General features: G+C 45.8%; 1 protein-coding gene across 2 annotated transcripts in view; it reads right to left on the minus strand.

Annotated features, from left to right (window-relative positions):
- Positions 1 to 27902, minus strand: part of SKIC3 (SKI3 subunit of superkiller complex) — a 1406584-nt gene that overhangs the window by 1184127 nt on the left and 194555 nt on the right. For both annotated transcript variants that reach the window (XM_085632495.1, XM_085632494.1), the window contains exon 7: positions 6016 to 6114. In XM_085632495.1, coding sequence (XP_085488621.1) covers positions 6016 to 6114 — 99 coding nt within the window. The remainder of the gene's footprint in view (positions 1 to 6015; positions 6115 to 27902) is intronic.

Below are 27902 nucleotides of genomic sequence, written 5' to 3' on the forward strand. Positions count from 1 at the left end.
TGGTCTGTCCGATGTGGAAGGGCGTGACAACATTTGGCAAGAAAGAAGGAAGAGTCCTTAAAACCACTTTGTCTGGATGAACAGAGAGAAAAGGAGGTTTAGAAGAAAGAGCCTGGAGCTCACTCACTCTTCTGGCAGAGGTGATAACTACCAGGAAAGCAGTCTTGAGAGTGAGAAGACGTGAGGGACAGTTATGAAGTGGCTCACAGGGAACGCACATCAAATAGGTCAAGACAAGATTTAAGTCCCATTGAGGCATGATGAAAGGCACGGGAGGAAACGTGTGTGTTATGACTTTCAAGAAGCGATTAACAACCAGGGACTTAAAAAGAGAAGGCTGATCTGGAAGCTGTAGAAAGGCGGAGAGATAACCCTCGATAGTGCCCAGAGAAGAACCCTGTTAGGCCAAAGTGAGAGGGAACAAAAGAACCTCGGAAGAGGGGCCTAAAGGGGATCCACACCTTTGCCGTACACCATGCCACAAATTTGTTCCACCTGCAGGCGTTTACCATCTTAGTGAAGGGACGCCTGGCTGCCAGAATAATATCACAGACTTCGGAAGGAAGGTCGAAAGCTGTCAACTGCCGGCGCTCAATCTCGACGCATGGAGGTGGAGGCTGGACGGGTTCGGGTGGAGGACCATCCCCTGCTGCTGCGACAGAAGATCCTCCCGAAGAGGCAGCCGGATCGGGGGATCGATCGCCATGCTGAGTAGCTCGGAACACCAGTATCTTCGTGTCCAATCCAGAGCCACAAGAATGACTTGGGCCCAATCGCGCCGAATCTTCTTCAGCACTCTGGGCAGAAGTGGTATAGGCGGAAAGGCGTACAACAGACCGCAACTCCACTCGCGACGAAAAGCATCGCCGAGCGAGTGCGGCCTTGGAAATCCCAATGCGCAGAACTGATGACATTGCACGTTCTCTTCGGTGGCGAATAGATCTAACCAAGGCTCTCCCCACTGCAGAAAGAGACCTTGCGCCACATCGGAGTTCAGACGCCATTCGTGATCCACCTTGCACCGGCGACTGCGTTTGTCCACCCTGGCGTTCAGAGAACCTGCCAGGTGTTGAACCACCAGGGAAATGCCCTGATGTTCCAGCCATGTCCAGTGGCGCAGAGCCTCCTGACAGAGGGTCCACGACCCCACCCCACCCGGTTTGTTGCAGTACCACATGATGGTAGTGTTGTCCATGAACACCTGCACTACACTTCCCTAGACAGAGGGAAGGAATGCTCTCAGTGCAAGTCGGATCGCCTGAAGCTCCAAAAGGTTGATATGGAGCCGGGACTCCGCCGGAGACCAGAGGCCTCTGATCTCTGCCTCTCCCATGTGGCCGCCCCATCCCAGGAGGGATGCGTCCGTCACCACGGTGTGCTCCGGTTGGGGAAGAGAGAGGGATCTGCCACTGACCCAATCGCGATTCGTGAGCCACCACTGCAATTGTCGTGCAGTGTCCTCCGAGATCTGGACGTGATCGGAAAGGTTGCCCTGATATTGTGTCCACTGGAACTTCAGGTCCCACTGCAGAGCCCACATATGCCATCTTGCATGTTGCACTAGCAGGATGCAGGACGCCATCAGGCCCAGGAGCCGGAGGGTCATCCTGACAAACCCGGGATAGAGGCTGAAAGATCGGAATCATAGCCTGAATATCCCGAACTCGCTGCTCGGGAGGATAAACCCGAAACTGCATCGAATCCAGAACCGCTCCGATGAAGGGAAGCTTCTGAGAGGGACTCGGGTGTGACTTCGGCACGTTGATGGAGAACCCCAGCAAATGCAGGAGGTTTGCCGTAGTCTGGAGGCGGGAGACGACTGCCTGGGGCGAACCCGCCTTCAACAACCAGTCGTCGAGATAGGGGAGGACTGGAACTCCAGATCTGCGCACACCCGAAGGGCACTGGTAAGGCCGAAGGGGAGCACGGCAAACTGAAAATGCTCTTGGCCTACCTAGAACCGCAGGTAACGCCGGTGAGCCGGCAGGACGGGAATATGAAATATGCGTCCTGCAAGTCCAACGCTACCATCCAGTCTCCGGGGTCGAGGGCAGCCAAGACATGAACTAGAATCAACATCTTGAACATCTCCTTCCGGAGGAAGCGGTTGACGTTCCTGAGGTCCAAGATGGGACGCAGGCCCCCTTTGTCCTTCTTGGGGACCAGAAAGTAGTAGGAATAACAACCACGTCCTACTTCAGGCCCAGGAACGCGCTTGATGGCCCCCTTGGCCAAGAGGGCCGTGACTTCCTGCTTGATAAGCGCAAAATGTTCCCCCGACATGAAGTGGTACTGAGATGGAATGGCTGGAGGGGCAGTCTCGAAGGAGAGAGAGTAGCCCCTTCGAACGATTTGCAGCACCCACCTGTCCGAGGTAACAGAACACCAGTTGGGGAGGTGATGGCGAATCCGGCCACCCACCGCTGTGGGGTGACGTGGCTGGGCGCGTGAGGGAGAGACCTAAAGACTTGGCCGTAGCCCGTGAGTGCTTAAAACGCTCCAGAGCACGATCTGCCTTATAGTCAAACAGGCGAGTGCCATCAAAGGGCATGTCCATAAGAGAACTTTGCACATCCCCAGAAAAACCAGTGGCCGGCAACCAGACGGAGGGCCACTGTCGTGGAAATTGCCCTACTCATTGAGTCTTCGGTGTCCAATCCACACCTGATGGCAAACTTTGCTGCATCTTTCCCCTCAGCAACAGCTTGGGAAAGCACTGTCCACGCCTCCTTTGGACACTGAGGCAGCACCTGCGCAACCGTGTCCCACACAGCATGGTAATAGCGGCCCAAGAGGCATGCGGTGTTTCACCGACCGCAGCCCTAAGCTGGCAGATGAAAACAGTTTCTTGCCGAACTGTTCCAGCTTCTTGGATTCCTTATCCGGCTGAGCGGTAGGAAATGCGCTCTGGGAAGTTGAGGCCTGGATGACCAAACTCTCCGGGGTTGGGTGGGTAGACAGAAAAGAAGGGTCACCTGGGGCCGGGCGATGGCGCCTGACTACGTTCCTATCCACGGGAACCACCGTGGGTGGTCTTCACCAGGTGCCCATCAAGACGTCCGTTTCGGCCTCATTGAACGGCAGCAGGGGCTCCAAAGAGCTTGCCGCCGGCTGAAGCACTTCAGTGAGGAGATTAGTCTTGAGGGTCACCGTAGGCAGGTCGAGGTCAAGGGCCTCAGCTGCTCTACGGAGCACCACAGTGTATGTAGCCCCCTCCTCCATTGTCACTGCAGGAGAAAGAAAACCAGGGTCAGAGGAGAGGTCAAGGCCACCTGCATCCTCTAGCTCTTCTGTCCATTCCTGTTCCGACCCGCACTGCCATGCAAGAGGGTCCTCAGACCCCTCCCAGTGGTCCCCTTCCTCCATTGCCCGTAAAACAGGATGCGGAGGTGGGGGAGGGACAGGGGAATATAAATTGTCGAACGGTGCCAGGTACGGCATCGGACGGCATCGATCTGGCTCCGTGTCCCAATTAGGGTCCCAACTAGGGGCAAAATTGTCCTGAAACCCGGGTAAAGGCGGTGGCGGAACGAACGGAAGCCACTGCGGCATCGAGATCGGTGTATCTTTGGTGCCGAAGATTTCGGATCCAAAGAATGTTTTTGTGTCGAAGGAGTTGGGCCGGAGACTGGTTTCGGCTTCGAACCCGAAGGTTTCGGCTCGATGCCAGAGTGTGGACGAGTCGATCCCGGGCCGGTAGGCTTTAACATGCGTTTCTGTGCCGAGCCGGAAGGCGGGGCGTTGGAAACATTTTCTCGGTTCCGACCATGGCCCGAAGGCAGAGGTGGGACCGCAGCCTTTTTCTTAGTCTGAGTAGGACTTTGGGCAAGAGAGGGTTCGGTACTCACAATACGCTGACCTTGCGGAATCTCTTCATCCACATCGGAGCCGGATTCTGAGACGGATATAGGATCCTCCTGTTCTTCCTCGGCTCCTAGTACATTGCCCGTCTCTTGTTCGAAATCATCTCTGAAGAGGTCCAGAATGAAACCGGTGTGTTGGCTCTGAATGCCGCGACGTCGAGCCCGTTGGTCACAGAGGGTTTTCTTCGAGCTGAAAGATTTACACACGTTGTAGTCATGTTCATTGTGCTCTGGAGATACGCACAAGTTGCACACTTCGTGAGTATTTGGCACAATAGTGAATATGCGATCGGAAACAATACAATTGAGGGTAAGTGGATTGTGCACTGAGGGGAACCCGAGAAACGGCAATTCACGTGCGAACCCGATGGCGGAAAAAAAACATCCGGACCCTACACTCGATGGCAGGAGTATGCAAAGCATGTGATCTACAGCGCCAATGCCTCGAACACCACTTTACCTGGTGCCTAGCCGTACCCAATGTAAATAAAGAGTGTAATACATACCGGAGGAACTGCCCAGGCGGGACGCCAAAGCCTTCAACTAGATCCTCAAAGGGGGCTAAAAGTTTCTCTTAATAGCATTCCCCTACCGTCTCTAGTGCAGTCTCCGACCAAGTTGTCATTTGTTTGGCTGTAAATTTTGACCTCGGGACGCCATGGGGTAAACCGACAAAGGGGACCCTGTCATTTGTGTCATGCAGTGTTTCCAACACTGCAGGGCAGCAATCTGTAGTACCGACCTGTAAGCGACTAACACTGTTGGATCAAGCAATTTGGCAAGTAGTAACCTGGGGTGCGCTCCAGACTCAATCAGGAACGCTCCCGCGGGTTCACTCCCTCCAGCCAGTGCGCTAGCTATAGCATCTGAGAGGCCAGGAAATAAAGCTCAAAATTCGGCACCCCTAGGCCACCCACTATCATGGGCCGCTGTACAGAGCCTCCGCTGTACAGAGCCTCCTCCGTCCATACCCCCAGATTAGATCCCGCAGCAAAGCATTTATTTCTGAGGATTATTATCTTTTCAAAACAAGCTTTTTCACCTGAGGAAAACATCACAATCCAACAGGAAAGCAAGTCACTGATTTTGGGATCCATAATGTTTCACCACTTTCATAGTGCTGGATGCTAGACCTCACATCCATACCCGTCTGGTACATACGGAACTAATGTTAGATTGGGACAAATGAAATCAAATGAGTGGTGCTCGACTACAATCACTAGCAAGGTGATTCAGAGAGAAAAAACAGGACTCATTTTCAGACACCAACTTAAACACAAGGCACCGAAACAATGTGCCACGAATGGTATAGCCCAAAAAGAATAGCAACCAGGCGGAGCCACCTGATTAAACATGATGGCAGAAATGATATTTGCTCAAGTTTCCCTCACCTTTTTCAGCTCTCTGCATGTTTTCCCCTAAATTCTACTTAGAGGTGGGAGTAGAGGTGTTTGACATTGGACTATGAGGGCTGCTCTATGCCATATTGTTTGGCTAGCCCCTCTCTATATCAAAGTTTCCCAATTACATTTACAGTATCTTACTTTACCCCATGAGGATAGCCTGAAAATCTGACACGGATCCATCCTTCATGGACAAATTTAAAAATGGACAAAATGGACAGTGACTGGCCCCCCCAACAAAAGACCATAGTGAAAAATAACCTAAAAAATACTCACACCCTTTAAATGCAAAATAGAACAGTATACTGCAACAGAATCACAAACAACTATAGATCCCAAAAACATCAAAAAGCAAAATGAATAACCTCAACAGTAAACTATCACAAAATGTGTGCGGCATTGAGATCAAAAAAGCCCAAACTACTCCCAGAGACCTTCAAGCAACAAAATGGAAATAAAACTGGTATGACGGCGTAGCAAAGGGTTTGGCCACAAGGAGAGTTCTGATTATATTATTAGGGCAGTTTTAGGAAAGTCTCATTAATTGAGGAAAGAAGATAAAAAAAAAAAAAAAGGCACACAAACATAATTTACATTTTCTCAAATTGACACATGCTGTAGAAACATGACTTATCTTTGACATTTCAGAACCTTTTTCTTTAACTAGGGGCTGAAGAGAACAAGGCTTGGGTTGTCTTTCCTAAGTACAACAAATTAAAAAAAAAAACATAAGTAAAGAAATATCTTACCTGAGACAGACAGTGAATAAAATCTTTGTAAAGACGTTGGTGGTCATCACTAGGAATCTTTTCAGCAGAGGCAAGTGCTTTCTCAAATGCGATCAGCAGCTGGAAAGTTGAAAATTCAAAGCCTTACCACACATTTTTGTAATTAGTTTTATTGATTTATTTCCATTGTTATGCAAACAATTTTAATATATAATCACCTGTTTGGCATATTTAATTTACCTGTCAGTCCCTTTTAAAGTGGTATCTCAGACAAATTAAATGCTACTGGTGGGCTTGTAGCGCTGATTGCGCCACCCACCAAGGTCGCCTTTCAAACCTGTCTCAGGCCACTGCCATTGCAGGGTCTGCGCGCGCAGTGTTACTGCCGCCGTGATGTGGCACCTAAAGAGTATGCCACGTCTGTGACCGCCTTTTACTGCATGTCAGTCACCCCTAAGGTAGGCCCTAGCTAGCACTATGGGCAGGGTGCATTGCAGGTAAAATGTAGGATATGTACCTTAAGTGTGTGACCTGTCCTGGCAATGACAAACAGCCATTTTGGTTTCTCACTGCTGTGAGGCTGCCCTCTCATAGGAATGCATTGGGGATTCCCTGATAAGTATTTCAGTGGTAATTCCTGATATGAGAGGAGCAGCGTGGTCAAGTTTGGTATGTTTGGATTAGTAATAATAAATGCTGCGCAATGGTGTGCGCAGATTTATTATCACTATTTTGGAAAAGCTACTTTTAGAAGTTGCCATTTCTGTGTGCGATGTGTCTGCCTGCCTGATGCGCATTGCATGTCTGGCTCTGGAATGACAGGGGCTGGTGAGGTGTGTGTGGCTCCGGGGAGGGCAGGGTGAATCAGCGCTAGACTGAATAGGAGATCTGCATTTGAACTAGTAGGAGGAGTAGTCCCCTGACCCTGAATAGGTCTTTGCTTGCCTGGGTGAATGCTGGCTCTGCCCCCCCCCTGTGGTGTGTCTGATGACCGAGCCCCCACCTGACAAAGGGGAAGAGGAACCCGGTAAACATAATGCTCCACTACCCCCCAGAACCAGTTGCGACTGGTTCCCCCAGCCCTGTGCCAGGGCAGAACAAAGAAAAAGTGCTGTATAAGCACTGGGGCTGTGACCCCATGTTGGAGTGCTTCCTTGCGACTTGTTGCTGCTGGGCCCCAGGAGGAACCACCACGAAGGACTGCCTCCCTGCTGGAGGGCCCTGTGAGCTGGCCTGCCTGGGCTCAGCCTTTGCCCTGAAACCTTTGGGAGCTTAGCGCGTCGTGAGCGCTAAATTTCTACTCCAGGAGGAGTGCTGGTGGCCGGCAGCACTTGGCTGCAAAGTCCCCTGAAGGAAATGCCGGTGTGGGGATTTCCCCCGAGCTGCGGGAGGAAAGCAGGAGCCTACCACGCATGCTGGTGCCTCCATTTGGATAACGGGAGCCCACCCTGCATTTGTGTGTATTTTAAAGGCGGGAGCCTACCCCGCGTCTTGCATTTTGGAAAAGGGCCGCCACACCACGAGCGGCGACCCGGAAGTCAGGCAAGCGGCCTGGTTGTGGACGGAACCTAGTTGACGGCTGGATGTCTCGGCCGAGTTAGCTGGAAGGTGGGAGGAGCCCTGCCTGCGGCCGCGGAGAACAGAGACGGAGCCTGCAAGGCACATTGTCGGTGCCTGCCTACTGCCAGAGGAGACCGAGAGAGGTAAAGCAGAGTCCCGTGAGCGGGACCTCCCGAAGCACATTTTCGGTGCCTGGAGCCGGCCGCTATCTGTCCCGGTGAGTTGGGGCAGAGCAGTGTTGGCCGTCACTGAAGAACCGTGGTGCCTATGCGGAATTCCTTTTTGGGCCCTTTTAGTTTTAGAAGTCCCGGAGTGGGGCTTCAGTTGCATTGTTGGTGCCAGTGCCGATTTGACTCAGCTGCACCGCGAGAGAGCGGGCAGCTGCGACGTGGAGGCAATTATGATTTTTATGATAAGGAAGGGGTAAGATGCAACCCTCGGCCCCCAGTGCGTGACACACATCTTTTCTGCTGCCAAGGCAGTCAAAGGGCCAGTGGAAGGTCCTAACTTTACGCCCTGACATTTGAGACAGAGAGCATTTTGAGCCCCAGCGAAAGGCCAGTTGGCCTGGGGTCCTGGTTGGTACCAGAGTGTACTAGGAGGGCACAAGGCCCTAAAGGATTGCATAATGTGTTTATGCCTGATATGATTATTGTATAATGTGTTTATGCCTTCAGAGATTGCATAATGTTTTTATGCTTAGGATGTCATGCAGACATAATGTGTTTATGTTGCCAATGCTAAATGCGGAGTACAGTATTTTGCCAGTAGTTACTGGCTGTGTTTATATTTGCTACTTGTGCTTTGTGATGGTTCTGACAGTGGCCCGATTGGCCCTGTCATGTAAATAATCCCCTGTAAATTATTACCTGGTGCCAGTTGGCACAGTGTATATGTGTGATTATGATCTACTGTGTTTTGGATAATACAAAAGCTATTTTTATATATCCTTGTGTGGAGTTTCTTTTGTAGTGTGCCTAGTGTCGCTGCTATTGTGTGTGTGTTGCGCAAACGTTTTACACATGGCCTCTGGGACAAGCCTGACTGCTCGTGCCAAGCTACCAAGGGGGTGAGCAGGGGTCATCTTCAGCGTGTAAGTCCCTTGCCCTGACTAGAGTGGTGGTTTCTGCCTGGCTTAGGCGCAAGCCCTAGCCATCCAAAAATCCCATTTCTAACAGTAAGCATGCTATTCCCAAGGCCATATAGCCCCTGAGCTGTCACCATATGACTCCAATTACAAGCTCTAATTCGGTGTCTTTTGTAGTCCCCTGGTTATTACAGTCCCGATCAGACTCTCAGATTCCAAGTAAGGTTGAAATGTCATCAACACCAATGAAAGGACAAGTATCTAGGCGAGAGCACAAAAAACATTCTGGTTGTTCCTTCTCTATTGTTTAAATGAGCATTTAGATGTCATTGTATATACCAAAAACATTTGTGAAATTGTTGTATTTTTATAAGTCAATTCACTGACACTTCTTTCTTTATGTTTGGTTATGGTTACTTTACCTGGTGCTCTTTATCACTTAGTTCTTGAAACACCTATCACTGAAACAACACATGCCGTATATGTATGTATGTGTGTGTATGTGTATATATATATATATATATATATATATATATATATATATATATTCACTGAAAAAACCAAAGGTTTCAGGGGCGTTATAGTTAGGAATTGGCATTTAAAAAACCTTAGAAATTCACTGAAAAAACTATAGGTTTCAGGCGTGTTATAGTTAGCTGGACATTTCCCTCGTACAAAACCCTAGAAATTCCCCTGTTATAGTTAGTTCAGCTAACTATAACTCGCGCCCCCGCAATGCACTGCTGATGACGTCACATATTACATCACTCATGACATGGTCAGTGACATCACTGATGACATCACTGATGACATCTCAAATGACATCACTGATGACGTCATCCATGTGATAAATTAGTACATCTTCTCACACCCTAATATAACCTTTGATATACCGACTCAAAAATCCAAAACGGCCATTTTGACAACCATAGATACTCTAATACCAATAACTACTCACCCACTCATTGACTTTTAGATCTACATACATGTCCACTCACTCACCTCTACAGTCACTCATACTTACAGTCACTCTGTGCATTTATACACCTATATAGACACTCACACACCGCCAATCATCCATTGAGGTACTGACACATCTAGTCAGTCATGCAAATAATGAATCACAGTCCAATTTACTCACCTATACAGTTAAACACACTCAAGTTCACTTACTCATAAAAATAATAACAATTTCTGTGTCTTCCTGCAGAAAAAACAAACAGCACATGATACAGATATCCTTGCACTATGGCGCATACAGCCACTCCCGCAATCACACACTCTCACATATAGATAGTTATATACTCTTACACACATATACACTGCGTTTCACATATGTAGTTACTGACACATGTACAACTGAGATATACATTCAATCACTAACACACCCATACGTACACTCACCCAACCATACAGTCCATCACAGATGCACTCTTAAACCCATGCACCCATTGAATCACCCACTCACACAAATATGCATAGAGTCACACACACCCTACCCACACAAACACTCAGGCACCCATACAGTTACTCAGACAACCAATCAATAACCCATATAGACACTCATATAGCTATTCACAAAACCATGCAGCCACTTATACACCAACACACAGACATTCACACACTTTAGTCACTAGTCTGCAGTAAGATACATTTAATGACCCACTTATAGAGTCATTTACGCACCTAGAAAATCATCCATTCACACACTTGTACACCCACTCATTCTTCAACAGGCCTTTTCCTATATATATTAAATATATTAAAACTTTACAGAAACACATACTCACTGAATGACGTCATCAGTGATGTCATTTGAGATGTCATGAGTGATGTCACTGACCATGTCATGAGTGATGTAATATGTGACATCATCAGCAGTGCATTGCGGGGGCGCGAGTTATAGTTAGCTGACCTAACTATAACAGGGGAATTTCTAGGGTTTTGTACGAGGGAAATGTCCAGCTAACTATAACACGCCTGAAACCTATGGTTTTTTCAGTGAATTTCTAAGGTTTTTTTAAATGCCAATTCCTAACTATAATGCCCCTGAAACCTATGATTGTCTCAGTGAATTTCAAAGGTTTTTTAAATGCTAATTCCTATCTATAACGTATCTCTAAAGATATCATGAAAAGCATTCTTTTTTAAAAGTAGGGTGCACATTAGTTTTGTGGAAAAGCAGATTTGTGATTGGTTAAGAAAAAGCAGTTTCAACGTGGAGTACATATCATAGGATAAAATTTGCTCAGCTCAACCACACCTGCTACTTGCGTTTGGAAGGCACTGTTCGAACTTAAAACAATCGTCAAATTTTAACCTGCACGTGTCATTAAATGTTCAAGAAAATGTTACAAAAAAATATCATAAAGTTTAAAAAAATTGTTGAACTTTTAACCTGCACGTATTGGAGAATGTTCTAGAAAGTGTGTTGATAGAATACATTGCACTTCTGACTTCTATGAGTTGTTGAATATTAAAAAAACGGTTCATATGGAAAATTGAAAAGAAACTAATAGAGAAGTTTTGAAACCTAAAAGAATCAAGGAACTATTCTAATTTATTCTTTACATGTATTTGTGTGTGAAGCAACAAAATTATAGACACAACAGCACTAGGAAGAGGAAGAAGCAGAGAGTGGGGGGAGGGGGGGATATGGGCAGAATGGCACACATGCACAATTAAGTACAACACACATATAGACTAACAATGGCCAAAATAAAACACACCAACAAGGAGCACAAGTCACACAACCCGCCAACATCACACCACTGAACGAGCATAGAAGTGAAAACCACGCTGCATTCATACAGGATGTGTACAAAGGCGAGTCGTTGGTGTTGTGGGATATCTGCGACCGTGGTCATCATGGATGAGATGCCCAGCACGTGGCACATGGGCGAGTTCACGGTCTGTTACGTTGCCAAACAGCTGCTCCTCCCTCACACGAGCCCCCACACTTATGTACGGTGCGCTGTTGTATCTCGTGCACTCGTACAGCACACCATTGTAATGCCTATTCGCGCATGTCCTGCTGCATTCCAACTACACCATCGCAGTGCCATTTGAAGGTGGTGCATGCCACTTTACAACATCGACTGCTGCGGCCCTTGTGGCAGGCCACACCAGAACACAGACACACACTTACCGCACTTTCTGTACACGGACATGTCCGAGACACCCCGTTCCCCTTGCCGAATAGGCACAACCCTGCGCTGACCTGTGTACCCCGGACCAACACACGTCGGTTGTACATGCAGGAGGATGCGTGCGTAGCTACATGTCCAGGCTCACTGCCAAAGCTGAGGTGACAGCACACTGTGATATTGCAAGGCTCGTGCCTATCATGCTAACACAATGACCACAGGGACACACTTGCTCAGATGCGAGTTTGGGGGGCATTGGCGGTCCAGAAGTTGTTGCGATGAGTCTTGTGTCCCTCATGGGTATCCCTGTATCATGCTCATTGACTCTATGGCATCTGTGGGTGTTCTGGTGTGGCTCTTGGCTGTATTCCCTTTCATGGTGCAGGTAGTTGTCCTGCTTAACACCAGCAGAAAGCAGGTGTAAAAACCCTGGTGCTAACGTGTCTTTTCGCCGGAATTTGTTTCGCATTGCAATTGGTGTGAAAGTTGTGATGTGATTTTTTTCATGTGCAGAACAATATACGAACTGAGCAGTGTATCTCGTCAAGATCCAGCACCTGACGCACTATTCCCAATCAATATAAATACAATGAGATTTCTTAATAGATTGTGTGTACACTGTAAGTGCAGCCAATACCTCAGTGCAATTCAATACAGGATTTTAGTATTTAGAATAAATCGGAAAGGTGCAACTCGTGTCTTTTTGCACGGGAACGGCTACTCTCCATTTCATTATCAGCACTTTAACGGAAGTAAAGTTTAGATAAATCTAACACACTATTCAGAAGTTGGTGCAAACTGCAGATATCACTAGTATTCCAGCGATAAGTGCCCCAAAATTTAACACCATGGTGGACTCCATCAAATAACAGTAATGACAACAAGAAAGAGTCACACAGCAGTTAAGAGAACCACCAAAAACGTTATTCATTTTTTTTTTCAAACTTTATTTTTTATAACAAAAATATATAAACGATAAACTATTTTCAAACTTAATTTTTTTATTAACATATATATGAACAATAGACTAAAACAAAATGTAACAACAACAATACAAAACAACAAGGCGGAACACTCCTGTGGGAATCATGGATGTCGACGACAGACCTGGAAAATCAGAAAGATTGTTAAAAAAACAACATGATATTCTCAACAAAATACCACAAGAAATAAATCAAAGATATATAAAATGCATACAGCTAACAAAATTGTATAAGTTTAACTTTCAAAAACTGTAAATATTGCCGCTTTAAAATATTTCCCGAATCTGAGGAATTTTTTTTGCAGAAGGCACCACGCCCACAACGTTTTTCTTCAGTGGTGAGGAAATTTTTTACTTTTCCCAAGGGGCAAACAAAGACCAATGCCACCTTCATCACTAGCAAGATTTGCCAAAGAGTTCTGTTACGAGGGGATCCTAACAAAACATACTCGTGCGGCACAGCAAGTATGATGAAACACCTAAGGACCCTTCATCCAAACAATCTTGCACGAGAATAGTGCAAACAGATGAGAAACACTCCTGTTCTGTATCTGTAAAAAAGAATCACAAATAAATGTATATTAATAACTTTCAAATTTATACTATTCTATTACTGTACAAACACATTTTATATAAAAACTGACTAAGAAACTATAGCCCTGAACCAAAAGTGTGACGATCGTTAAAACACTACATGCATAGTGCATACTACTTTGAAGCAGTTCATGCCCTAAAGCCTACCTCACTAAAAGACTACATGCTAACTGACTAAATGATTACAGTACTATAAGGAGACACACTGGGTGAGTGACAGGGTGTTTGCTAGAAGAGTATGAATACTAACTAGGGAATTGAAGGTGTGAAACAACTGTGTAGGTGATTAGAGGACTGCATCCATACTGCATAGGCATTTAAAGCAGTGCATGTGCTAAGGCCTGGCTCACTGCATGACTACTTGGGTACTGACTGAATGATTAGAGTACAGCAAGGAGAGTGCCTAGGTGAATTTATAAGTGCTAGGCTTTTCGCACAGGGAATGGATTAGTACTTGGTACTGAATGGGTCACTAGAGGAGTGCAAAGGCAGTGACAAGTGCTGGACTGTATGGATACTGACTAGGAAATTGAAAGTGTGAAAGACAAGTGTCTAGGTGGTTAGAAGACTGCATGCAAAGGGGTTTGAAGCAGTCCATGTGCTAAGGCCTGGCTCAGTGTATGAATACTTAGGCACTGACTGAATGATTAGAGTACTGCAAAGATAGTATCTTGGTGAACCTATAAGTGTTTGGGTTTTAGCACAGTGAATGGATTAGTACATGGTGCTGAATGGGTCCCTAGAAGACTGCAAAGGGAGTGACAGGGTATTTCCTGGAAGTGTATGGATACTGACTAGGGAATTGAAGGTGTGAAAGACAATTGTGTACGTGGTTAGAAGACTGCATGCATAGTGGATAAGGGTTTGAAGCAGTCCATATACTAAGGCCTGGGTCACTGGATGAGTACTTGGGTACTGACTGAATGATTAGAGTACAGCAAGGAGAGTGTCTGGGTGAATTTATTAGGGTTTGGCGAAGTGAATGGATTAGTACATGATGCTGAATGGGTCACTAGAGGAGTGCAACGGCAGTGACAGGGTGTTTACTGGAAGTGAACAGATACTGACTGGGGAATTGAAGGTGTGAAAGACAAGTGTGTAGATGGTTAGAGGACTGTATGCATAGTGGATAGGGGTTTGAAGAAGTCCATGTGCTAAGACCTGGCTCAGTGCATGAATACTTAGGCAGTGACTGAATCATTAGAGTACTGGAAAGAGTGTCTTGGTGAATTTATAAGTGTTTGCTAAAACCCAAAGTGAATGGATTAGTACATGCTGTTGAATGGGTCTCTAGAGGACTGCAAAGGAAGTGACAGGATGTTTCCTGGAAGTGTATGGATACTGACTAGGGAATTGAAGGTGTAAAAGACAAGTGTATAGTATGTTAGAACACTACATGCATACTGCATAGACATTTGAAGCAATCTATTTGGTACTTAGAAACTGACTAAATAATCAAGACTACTTCTAGGACAGTGCTTAGGTAAAACTTTTAAAATTTCAGTTCTGCCACAGTGAACAGAATAGTACATGGTACTGCACCTTAGTGTCAAACCCTGACTCATTTTATCAATGCATAAGCAAAGACTAGCTTCTAATGCTGCTAAAACTTGACAACATGAGAGGTTTTAAATTAGTTATCTGTCAGCAAATACACGATGTTACCAAATGCTTCTCTCACAGTGGTTCCCAAATGCACACAGACTCACAGTGTGATTCAAGACAACAACCACTATCCCTAGGAGTTTACCAAAACTCATTCACTACAGTGCAAGTGGTAAGGGAACTGCACACAATCTACATATTTCAGGACTACACTTTTGTGTCAAAGCCTGACTCATTTAATCAAATCATAAGCCATAACTGTCTTCTAATGCTACTAAAACTTCACAACATGACAAGTTAAAACAGTTATCTGTCAGCAAATACACGATGTTACCAAAAGCTTCTCACAGTGGTTCCCAAATGCACACAGACTCACTGTGTGATTCTAGACAAACAACACTAACCCTTGCACTATACCAAAACACATTTCTTCATCTAGAAGTAGTACTACATTTTAGTATAGAAACATAACATAACTCATTTCACAAATTCATAAACAATGACTGGTTTCTAATTCTACCAAAATATAAAAACAGCACAGTTATCTGTCTACAAACACATGAAAAACACAGATGGTTATCACAGAATGGTTTCTACATGCACACACATTGTAGAGAAAAAAAGTACTCCCTACACTTTAGCAGGAGAAATACATTAGTCTGATTAAAATCAAAATAGTCTACATACATCCCCTCACAATTAAATAACTCATCTTTCAAGTTCTTTTGTAGATTAAGAAGTATATCAATCACTCACCATATTTTCTTTTACAGAATCTCTGCACTGTGCACCTCTCAGCAAAAACAAAGAATGGAAAGGTTTCCCTTTCATTTTCTACACATATACATGTAAACATCAAATCACAATCCTTCACACATAAACTCAAAAGCAAATACACATTACTATTGGTTAAACATTTCAACCCTTTCCAACTGAAATACATTTCAACCCTTCCCTCCCCCCAATCTGCCTTCTGCCTGTTACCATAGAAACAGGTCATGGAACACTTTAGTGATAACAAAAGGGACTGATTTTTTCAAGATACAACCCGAACTCCTTTTTCTGAATAATAAGATTAAGACATTTTTTCAAGTAAGAGATTCCTTGTTTATCGCCTCCGCCTCCAACCTGCGACCTAAATCATACTTTAACCCACCCAATTCTTTGATGCCTTCTGAAATTCTGGCATTCGACAAAGCAATACATGAAGATATTAACAGTCTGAAAACAACAAGAACATTTACACCTTACAACATTTCATGGCCAGAAACAGTCCTTATTATCCCTTATTATGAAGGTTATGAAGGAGCGGGGAAGGGGCAGGATGGGTGTAGTAAACTCCGGCATATGGCTGAACGGATGTAAATAAATAAATAAAATGGTGATGCAGCGCGTGCAATGCAATTCGTTTTATTTATTTCTTTGCTTACCTCTGTTCGGCCTTATGCCGGAGTTTACTACCCACACCCTGCCTCTCCCCCGCCCCGCCCCACAGCACTCCTTCGAGGAGCTGCTACTGAATAGTTCACCGATAGGTATAGACTAGAAAGGCCTAGGCCTTTCAGTTTAATAAACTATCATGGTCATTATTAAAAAAGAACCAAACTTCTGCCTCAACCAATCAGCATCCAGTCACCTCCAGAGAGAAGGTCAGATTTTCGAGCACAAGTGCTAAACTAATTATGCCCACAAAACGAGGTGAGACTACCCTGGGGAGGAGGATGGGTCGCATGTGAATCTATGAAAGCTTACAATACTGGAGAACTATTGTTACAGGTAAGAAACCTGCTTCTTACTCCAGTATTGGAACTTTCATAGATTCACATGCTTGAATAAGAATAGCAAGCAGTTGCGATCACATTTACCATAGTCTTTAGAGCTTAACCGAAATAGAGATATATATATATATATATATATATATACACACATACACATACATACAGCACCTTGAGACCCTCACGGGTGAGTAGCTCGCTTTATAAACCCTTGATTGATTGATAGGACTTGAAGCATTCATCAAATAATATACGAGATGATGATAATAGACAAAATTCCTGTAAATACAGCATGGTAAACGGTTAAGCATGTGGAGATGTGATACAGAAGAAGAGGTAGGAGGGTAGACATGGGTGGCTCACCTGACGAAGTACTGCTGGACCCACAGCTGTGTAATTTAATATTGCTGAGTCCAGGCAGTAGTGTCGGGTGAATGTGAGTCTACTCTTCCACGTTGCAGCCCTGCAAATTTCTGGAAGCGATACTCCAGCAAATAAAGCTGCAGACTTTGAAACCGCCCTCGTGGAATGGGATCGGACTCTTGCGGATAAAGGTCTTCCTGCTTTGTGATGACAACATTTTATGGCACTTGCAACCCATCTAGTTACACTCAGTTTGGAGAGCGAAAAACCTTTCCTTGGCGCACTGTATGCAACAAACAATTGAATTATCTTGTGGAAAGGTTGCGTGTTATGTAGATAAAAGTTGAAACAACGCCTGACATCCAGTGAATACAGAGCCCTCTCTGCCGAGGTCATTGGATTTGGGAAGAAAGTTTTACGTACCACCGGTTCGTTTAGAGGGAACCTTGGGAATGAACTTCGGATTTGTGCGTAGCAGAACTCCATCTGTTTTAAATTGAAAAAAGGGTTTCTCTATTACAAAGGCCTGAATCTCATAAACCCTTCTAGCAGATGTCAAGGCGATGAGCAAAGCCAAATTTACAAGCCAGGAACTTTATATCTGCTGTGTGAATTGGTTGGAACGGAGGTTTCATTAAGTGCGAGAGGACAGTGTTCAACTGCAATGGTGGAGGTCTAACCGGAGGAAACATTCGAAACAGTCCTTTGAGAAATTCTCATTTAACTCTAGAGGACCACAGAGGTGGAGAAGAAGATTATATTCTATATCTGGAAATGGATGCTAAATGAACCTTTATCGAACTATGAGCCAAGCCCGATTTTGCTAGTTGTAAGACGTAAGGTAAGACTTGTTCCGGAGAGGAGGATAGTGGGTGTATGCTCTCTTGACACCAGATGCAGAAGCGCTTCCATTTGAGGTGGTAAGTCTTGTTGGTACTTTCCGCTCGCGCACTGGCTAGTACATCTCTGCACTTACTAGAAAAGTTTAGGTGTTGGAATTCATTGTAATCAGGAGCCGTGCCGACAAATGCTAGCTCTTGAGATCCGGGTGAAGTATCTGGCCCTGGTTCATGGTCAGAAGATTGGGAAATACTGGTAGTCGACGGTGTGGAACGTGGGATAAAAGAAGCAGTTCTGTATACCAGTTCTGACGAGGCCAGGCCGGAGCGATGAGTATCAACTTGCATTGTTCGGTTCTTATCGTCCTCCGAACTCTTAGGAGGAAAGGCATAGGCAAAGAAGCCGGAAAATGCAACTGAAAAGGCATTCCCCCATGACCCCTGTAGGGGATGCCAACTTGCATAGTACTGGCATTTGCGGTTCTGGTGAGTTGCAAATTGGTCCAATTCCATCTTGCCCCAGATCTGAAATATGTCCTGTAGCGTTTGGTAGTGAATCTCCCATTCGTGACACTATGTTGTCAACCTGCTTAGAGTGTACGCAATCATGTTCTGACGTCCTGGAACATGTTCTGCCCATAAGTGGATTCCTTGAGCCATGGCCCATTCCCATAAGACCTGAGCTTCTCTGGAGAGATGGCGAGACTTTTTTGCCGCCTTGCTTGTAGATGTAGAGCATAGTAGTGGTATTGTCCGTCTGGACTAACACAGATGAGTAGCGAATTCTGGGAAGAAATGCCTGTAAAGCTAGATGCACCGCTTTCAGTTCTAGCATGTTTATGTGGAATTGAGTTTGATTCCATTTGGCACTGACTTGGAGTTCCTGGATATAAGCTCCCCATCCCTCTAAGGGCGCATCCTGTCGTAACTACTTGTGGAGCAGCTACTTGTTGCAAGAGAAGCCCCACTGGCAGAAGGCTCTTATCTATCCACCACCCTAGGGCTTTCACCAGGCGTGGAGTTATGCGGACGAAGTCGTCCAAGGATCTTCTTGATTGGACCCACTGCTTGTCCGGTTCTTCTTGAATTGGGCGCATCCAGAGACAGGAGAAAGGAAGTAAAGAAGTGCAAGACGACATTATTCCCAAAAGGGATTTGTAAAGTCGGACCGAAAGAAACTTTTTTCTTCTGATGAAATTTGCCAAATTGAGAAGACGCTGTTGACGCTCTTTCGCAGGACTCACCTTTAAGGATACTGTGTCTAAATGAGCTCATAGGAAGACAATTTTTTTTAGATGAAATTTGATTGGATTTTTGTAGATTGATCATAAGACCCAATCTCTTGAAGAGAGTAGGGCATACTTTTGTGGACTCTATTGCTGTTGCTTCGGACGGAATCTTGATCATCCAGTCGTCCAGATATGGAAAGACTTGATGTTGCTGCTGTCTGAGAAACGCTGCGACCGGAGCCAGGCACTTGGTAAAAATCCTGGGAGCGGACTTCAGACCAAAGGAGAGTACTCAGAATTGGTAGTGGCGTCTGGCTACCACAAATCACAGGTATTTTCTTTGTTTTGGGTACATAGGAATGAGGAAGTAGGCATCCTGGAGGTCGAAGGTTGTCATAAAAGCTCATTGATGTAGGAGCTTCAGCACTTCTTACAATATTATTTGGAACAATTGTTTCCTTAAGTACAGATTTAGGTTTCGGATGTCCAAAATTGGTCTCCACTGCTTTAACTTCTTTCTGACCAAGAAGAAACTGGAATAGAAACCTGTGCCCTGCTGGATAATGGGGACTTTTCTATTGCTCCTTTTGGAAGCATGTTTCTGACCTCCTGCTGAAGTGATTTGAGATGCCTGTTGGCGGAGATTTGAGGAGGGGTTATAGGTGGTTACTGTATAAACTCCAGAGTGTGTCCGAATTGCACTAGACGAAGGACACACTGGTCCGTAGTAATGGACTGCCATTGATGGAGGTAGTGGGAGATATTGCCTCCTAGGCGGGTAGGATGAGTTGGATATAAATGTGAAGGAAGGAGAGATGGGGCCGGAGCCTGTGGTGTATCATTGCTGATTACCAGCATCCTTGCCAGCTCGTTCTGTTTTCTCTCTATTTGGTCTGATGTTGGAAGATTGAGGCGGCTGTCTGTTGGTACTGAGGCCGGTATGATTGAGGTGTCTAGGAGTATGCTGGGTTGCGGTATTGCTGATACCCCCCCTCTGTAGGAAGGCTGTCCTCTTCCCCTAGAACCTCGAAAAGGAACTTTTCTGAATTGCAGCGTCCCCAATGACTTGGCAGTAACTGTGTCTGTCTTGAGGGCCTGTTCCACAAGACTCCTGAAAAGAGCTTACCCATCATATGGGAGGTCCAATATCTAATTTTGAACCTCTGGACGGAATGAGGTGGCTTTGAGCCATCCCGGTCTGCGCAAAACCGCAGCTCCAGCCAGTTGCCTAAATACTGTCTCAGCAATCTCCATAGCTGAATCAATTATCTCATTGGATGCCCTCTCTCCTTCATGCGGAATCTTTTTTACTTCTTCCTTCACGTCTTCCGGCAGCTGGTCAATATATGCGGCAATGTCCAACCACATTTGGCGATCGAAGCACCCTAGAATCGCCAGGGAATTTGCAGCCTTAACCGTTAGAGTAGACATTGCTGAGAACCTTTTGCCAATGGAATCCAGACGTCTGCCTTCTCTGTCCAGGGGTGAAGATAAAGGCGCCGCAGGATTTTTGGAGCGTTGTTGAGAAGCCTGCATTAACACAGAGTCTGGTTTTGGGTGACCTGTGAGTCACGCAGGGGCGTCATCTGTGGTCCTATATTTCTTATCCAGACGTGGCAGTACCATTGGTACTGAGGCTGGGTTCTTCATGATCCTAATACCTTCATCCAAAATATAATCTATAATGGGAATGGCTCTACCTGACTTTCGAAAAGGCTCTTTAAAATCATATAAAAAGCAGTCCGCTTGTTTGGATGGCATAGGTATAGCAAATCTTTTCGCTGCACGCTCCAACAAGTTGTGAAATCCCCCAATATCCTCTGGTGTGGAATCTACCAGAGGGGGTGTTGGTGAGGTAGGCGATTACATTCTGTAATCGTCCCATTCTGGGGTCGTGTTATGCAATTCCCCCTCCTCATCTGAAGAGGCTGGTTCCTGGAGGGCAACAGCTTGTGGAGTACTAGGGATTAATAATACAGCAGGAGTATTTAGTCGTACAGGTGATGTCACCCGAGATGGAGGATGTCCATTGACTGGCCCTGGAGGTGGAAAGCGTTGCCTGTAATCTTGTAGCATGAACTGTAAATCAGATAACAATGCAGAGGACATCGTAACCATTTCTTCATGAGACTGCTGGTGTCCTTGTCCAGGCTGTATAAAACAGGCTTGATCATAGTATTGTTGATCATCCTCCTCATCATCATCATATGGCTGACACTTAACATGTAACTGATTGATACTGCAACCTCCTGAGGCGGAAGCCGGGAGCAGCGTTAGTCGATTGCGAATTTAAAAAACTGTGTAAATATTGTGTTTTAAACCTCACCGATCCTTTGGGCATCAGTCCTCAGACCCAGGCATCCCCGCACAGCGGAGTTAGCGCTGATACGGGTAAACGCTTCCTTGTTGCCGCCATTTGCCTTCGAGCTCATTGAGCCACGAGACACGCCTACTTGTGCTGGCCACGCCCGCCCTCCAACACCCTCAGCAATCCCATAAAACATGTGCCTTTGCCGGAAGCGCAGCGGACGAGCGCAGCGGGCGCGACGATGGCGTGCCGAAGGTGCGCTTAAGGCAAGCTCGTCTGCGCTCGTCCGCGCTAGGCAGAGCACAGAGCCAGATACTATAGATAAATCTATCCACCTTACGCATAGATACTCAAGGGATGCTCTGCTACGTTTGAATAGAGAGGTAAAAAGCTCTTGCTTACACTCTGTCATTGGGGACAACCTCTCCAACCACTGCCTCTACTGCCCGTATAAATTTACACCTACTGTGCCTCAACATTCTTCTTCCATCCTAATGCGCATGGCCCTGATTAATTGCAGATCACTCCCCAAGCATTCAATAGAAATCTACCACACTTTAGAAAATCGTCAGTTAGACGTTCTTTTTCTAACAGAAACCTGGTTGGGACCAGATTCCGACCCAGACATCGTCAAATCCCTCCCTCCCAGCTTCCTAATTCAACATGTGGACCGATCCAAAGGGAAGGGAGGGGGTATTGCTATAATTTATAAAGACCATCTTTCCTGCCGATTGCAAGGCAGCCCCCTCCTAGATTGTGAAAATGCTCTATTCTCTATTCAAGCCTCCCCATGTAGATCTTTGTCTGGAATTCTTATCTATCGCCCTCCAGGACCCATGGGCCAGTTCAGTGAATCTCTAATGGAACATACTTGCACATTTGCTGCCATCCACTCCACTTTTATGATCCTAGGAGACCTGAACATTCACTTTGATAAAAAGGAAGTCAAACCAGCCTCTGACCTAATAGCAGACCTTGAAACCCTTCAGCTTAGGCTACAAAGTAGACAACCGACCCACTCACTGGGCCACCTGTTGGATCCTATTTTTGCCAACATTAATGATCTTACTATCTTAGACCATACTCCAGTACCATGGTGTGACCATTTCTTAATTTCACTGAACTGGCAGCTATACAACATCTTGCGCCCTAAATCTCTACCTAATAAGCCCACTCGCTCTTGGGCTACCTTAGACCCAGAAATATGGAAGGCAAATCTAGAGCGCTCCCCCCCCTAATCTTGTCTCTAACCCTATTCATACCGACGCTGAGTTTTCGAAATGGATAGGAGAGTCACTGGACAAAACCCTACCCAAAAAATCTACCTGTAAGCCCCGAGGTAAAATTACCTCTCCATGGTTTACTCAGGAAATGCGAATTCTAAAAAAAGTCTGTAAGAAATCGGAAAGAGACTGGAGAAAAAATTTCGACCCTATTAAAAAAATTGAATATAAAACAGACCATTCTCAACTACAAAAAGGCACTTAAAATCGCCCAAGTCAAATATTTTGAGGAAAAAATCAAATCATCTACCAACTCATCAAGGGAGACGTTTCAAATTGCTAAAAAACTTCTCAAAGCACCGGATCCTCCCCCTTTAGTAGAGCCATCAGCTAACCGATGCAATGAACTTGCGGAATTTTTTAAATCAAAGATTAAAAACATACTCAATTCTCTTCCGTCACAAACATCTGACGCTCTTTCCATTTCTAATCCGCCTAGTTCCATTCCCCATGCTACAGCATATCAACTGTCCCACTTCACCCCCTTGACAATAGAGACTCTCTCCCCAATACTATATTCAATCAAAAGTGGATCTCCAACTGATCCCGCACCCTTTAACATCCTAAAGTTAGTTGCGCCTACCATTCTCCCTTATCTGGCGAACTTGATTAGCATCTCGCTTACCTCTGGCGTTGTTCCACCTAGCTGGAAAAAAGCAACTGTCAAAGCCCTTATCAAGAAATCGCACTTGGACCCACTAGAATTAGGCAATTTTCGGCCGATCTCCCTGCTCCCAGGCATCAGCAAGATAGCCGAGAAATATGTCAATTACCAACTTTCCGAATACCTTGAAACCAATGGTCTCCTGGAGCCGTCTCAGACGGGATTTAGGCCCGGCCAGAGCACAGAAACTGCGATGTTGGCGGTTGTCGAAGAAGCAAGAAAAATCATCGACTCAGGAGGATCAGTGGCAGTGATCCTCCTGGATCTGAGCGCAGCCTTCGACACCGTCAATCATTCGACACTGGTCCATAGGCTTAGAGATCTTGGAATCGTAGGGACGGCCCTGTCCTGGTTGGAATCCTTCCTTAACGATAGGTCCTTCCAGGTAGCAGATGGTAACTTCACCTCCAAGTCCACTGCCATCAGCTGTGGGGTCCCTCAGGGTTCATCCCCGAGTCCGACCCTTTTTAATGTTTACATGTCCCCCCTGGAGAAGATCGTCACCCCTTTCGGGATTAAGCTTTTAACATACGCTGACGATACCCAATTGGTAGTCTCCTTAAGTCAGCAAGACCAATCCCTCACCAACCTCCACAACTGTCTTAGCGACATAACCAAATGGATGAACATCTCACATCTCAAACTTAATAATGACAAGACAGAGATAATGGTTTTAGGCAATCAGTCACTTTACCAACCCAAATCCCTGTGGCCGCCCTGTATGGGCACGCCACCCAATCCGAAACAAGAAATCCAGAGTTTAGGAATCTGGCTGGATGAAGGCCTCAATTTTTTCACCCAAGCAAGAAAAACGGCTGGTGTGTGCCATGGCCTTCTACGGACCGCTAGAAAAATTCTGCCATTACTTCCAACACAATCACAAAAACTTTTGATTCACGGCCTTGTGCTCTCCCGCCTAGACTACGGCAATGCCCTCTATCTGGGGGCCCCTAAAAAAGTACTATAAAAAAAACTCCAGATAGTATAAAATACTGCCGCCCGTCTTCTCACAGGAACCCATCGTCGCTGTTCAGCCAAACCTGCCCTGAACGCCTTGCATTGGCTGCCTATCCAGGAGAGAATACAATTTAAGGCACTTTGCACGACATATAAAATTCTGCATGGTAAGGCTCCACCCATCTTAAAAAACCTCATCACTCCCTATACCACCAAGAGAACGTTACGTTCTTCACACTGCAACTTGGCATCCGTACCCAGAATCAAGAAAGCCCGCTCTGGAGGTCGACTCTTTGCATATAATGCTTCCAAGTTATGGAACGCACTGCCCCCAGACATCAGAGCCCAGCCCAACCTACTCTTATTTCGTAGAGCACTCAAGACCTGGCTGTTCCCGTAATGCTTCCCTCGCACCTGGTTTCTTTATCACTAGCACTGGGACGCTTACGGGCAGCCATGCGCTTTACAAATCTGTAAAATAAATAAATAAATAAATAACTCCGGTGGACTATAAGCGTCCCCAAATGGACCACCGTCTTGTTCGGAATCTTCATCGTCCCCTTCCAGTAGATGAGGTGGTAATAAAGGCGTAATTTTACTGGGTGAAGTGTGCACTGGTGTAATTTCCACTTCCTGTGTCTTGTCTGGTTATTTTTTCTTCATAGACACAATTATCATCGACGACTGCATCGACAACGGTGTCTTCAGTTCTAAAGACTTTGCCTCAGTCGCCGCCGTCATCGACTGTCCTGACTTCGACGACAGTTGCGGTTCCATCGACGGTAGAGATTTCGTCAACGCCGGTGACTGCTCCTTCGTCGACGGCTTACTCGACGACAGTATCGTCGACGGTGGGATGCTTGACGACTACCTTGTCGACCGTTGTAGTTTCGTCGACGTCTCCGTTGACGACGATGACTTTGTCGACGGTACCTTACTTGATCACGGTCCCAACATCGGTTTTGTCGTCGTTGACGACGAATGCTTTGTAGATGATGTTTTCTCCTTAGGTATCAGAGGAATGGTCGACTAAATTGGACCCTGTGTCTACGATGAGAAGGATGTTGTCGACGCTGAGAGAGCCATGGAACAAGTTGTCGACATAGACGTGCCTGCAGAGCAGCCTCTTGTCGACGAAATGGTTGAAATACCCTCCTTCACAAGGGAACGGACTGATGGCTTGTCAGAAGAGGATTTTTTGAATGTCAATTTAAGTTGAGCTGGAAGTATATCTGGCTCAGAAGCGTCTTCGGAAGCTGTTCTTTTTTGTGAGAGCCCTTACTGCGCTCAGAAGAAGCTTCATGAGAGGACTTCTTGGTGCATTTCTTGACAGGTTCCTTATCTGACTGTGAAGGATCCCTGGTTCTTTTTGAAGAGATTCTTGAAGTTTTAGAAGAGGTTGACTGCTCACTTTCTGAGTCTGATACAGGATCAGACCTAGTTTTTAATTTTTGAAGTCAAATTAAAAGACGTCCTTCTCAATCCATTAGGATTTTATTTGAGAATGTACAACAAATTTTGCAGTCTGTAGCCTTATGAGAAGGGTACAAACAATAAATGCAGTCTTTAGGAGGAACCTCAACATAAAGCCTCTTCTTCAAACAAGTGGCACAGTCTCTAAAGAGAGCCTTCTTAGTCTTATCAGCCACTGTTCAGTCCCAACAAATAATCCACCCTATAAATGTCAATATAATGAAGTTAAAGTATTTACCTGACAGGAAATCCTGAAAGTGTCCTTTAGAAGAGAAAACTGAGCAGAGCTCAGAGGAGACTCCCTTAGCACAAAGTGTGGTAGAAAATCTGAGGGGCTGTCCTTCTCTCTGGAGGGTGACTGGATGCTGATTGGTTGAGGCAGAACTTTTTTTTTTTTTTTTTAAATTAATGACCACGATAGGTTATTAAACTGAGAGGCCTAGGCCTTTCTAGTCTATAGCCATCAGTGTACTATTACTTCTACTAAGTCTGTTAGTACTATTTTTAAATACCAGGGACTCCCATCATGACAACGGGGAAGGATTCAAGCATGTGAATCTACGAAAGTTTCAATACTAGAGTAATAAGTCACTCTGCAGCAACATCCCTCAAAATCAGACAACAGAGGTGATAAGACAGATTATTGACCTTCATCCTGCACTATACCGTGTCCCTACCTCATTCATTGTGGAACACCTAGAGATTACCCTGACCACCAACTATTTTATGTTTGATTCGACATATTACCAACAAAGTTCAGGGACTTTGATGGGAGCCATTTTTGCTCCCAACCTAGGGAATCTCTATGTTGGCCAAGTGGAACTTGAATGGATTAATAGTGTGTCTAACCCCTTTCAGAATAACATCAAGTGTTGGAAACGCTATATAGACAATATATTCATGATCTGGAAAGGCTCACAAGACACACTGTATTAGTTCACATATTACCTCAACACCTGGCAACCATACTTGAAGTTTTCATATGATACAAACACTGAAAGTATCTAATTTCTAGATTTAGAAATTAAGAAAAAAGACAGTCACTTAATCGTATACATCTACAGAAAACCGACAGAACGCAACACACTATTACAATATAGTAGCTTTCACCAACAGACACTGAAAGATGGGCTTCCTTATGGTCAATTGTTGAGATGGAGAAGGAATTGTATCCAAAAAGATTTCTTCAAGAAGGGCGCTATACTCAGTTGTAAATTGAGGGAAAGGGGGTATCCAAAACGACTAGTCAAGTCCCCAAAGAAAAGGATCGATATAGCCCTCGAGAAGAAATACTCAAAACCAGGCAAAAAACTACCAGTGATATCAATCAATCAGAGCACTTGTAAAGCACGCTACTCACCCGTGAGGGTCTCAAGGCGCTGAGGGAGGGGGGTGCTGCTACTGCTCGAAGAGCCAGGTCTGGAGGAGTCTTCTGAAAGTGTGTAGGTCTTGGGTCTGCCGTAGGTGGGTCGGGAAGGTGTTCCAGGTCTTGGCGGCGAGGTAAGAGAAGGATCTGCCGCCGGAGGTCTTTCGTTGGATGCGGGGGACGGCGGCGAGGGCAAGGTTTGCGGAGCGGAGCTAGTGGGTGGGGGTGTGGAAGCTGAGTCTGCTGTTCAGGTAGGCTGGTCCGGCATTGTGGAGTGCTTTGTGCGCGTGGGTGAGGAGCTTGAAGGTGATCCTCTTGTGGACGGGGAGCCAGTGTAGGTCTCTCAGGTGGGAGTGATATGGCTGCGGCGGGGGATGCTGAGGATCGGTCGGAGGGAGGCGTTCTGGATGCGTTGCAGTCGGCGCAGGTGTTGGGCTGGGATTCCTGCGTAGAGTGCGTTGCCGTAGTCTAGTTTGCTGCTGACGAGGGCCTGTGTCACTGTTCTCCTTGTTTCGGTCGGGATCCACTTGTAGAGCCTACGGAGCATGCGGAGGGTGTTGTAGCAGGAGTAGGAGACTGTGTTGACCTGCTTCGTCATGGAGAGGGAGGAGTCGAGGACGAATCCTAGGTTCATGCATTCAGTTGTGAGTCAATTCACTCCTTCTCAAGTAGGTTTA

This window comes from Triturus cristatus, chromosome 2_1 (genome assembly GCF_964204655.1).
Source record: "Triturus cristatus chromosome 2_1, aTriCri1.1, whole genome shotgun sequence".
Classification (NCBI taxonomy): domain Eukaryota; kingdom Metazoa; phylum Chordata; class Amphibia; order Caudata; family Salamandridae; genus Triturus; species Triturus cristatus.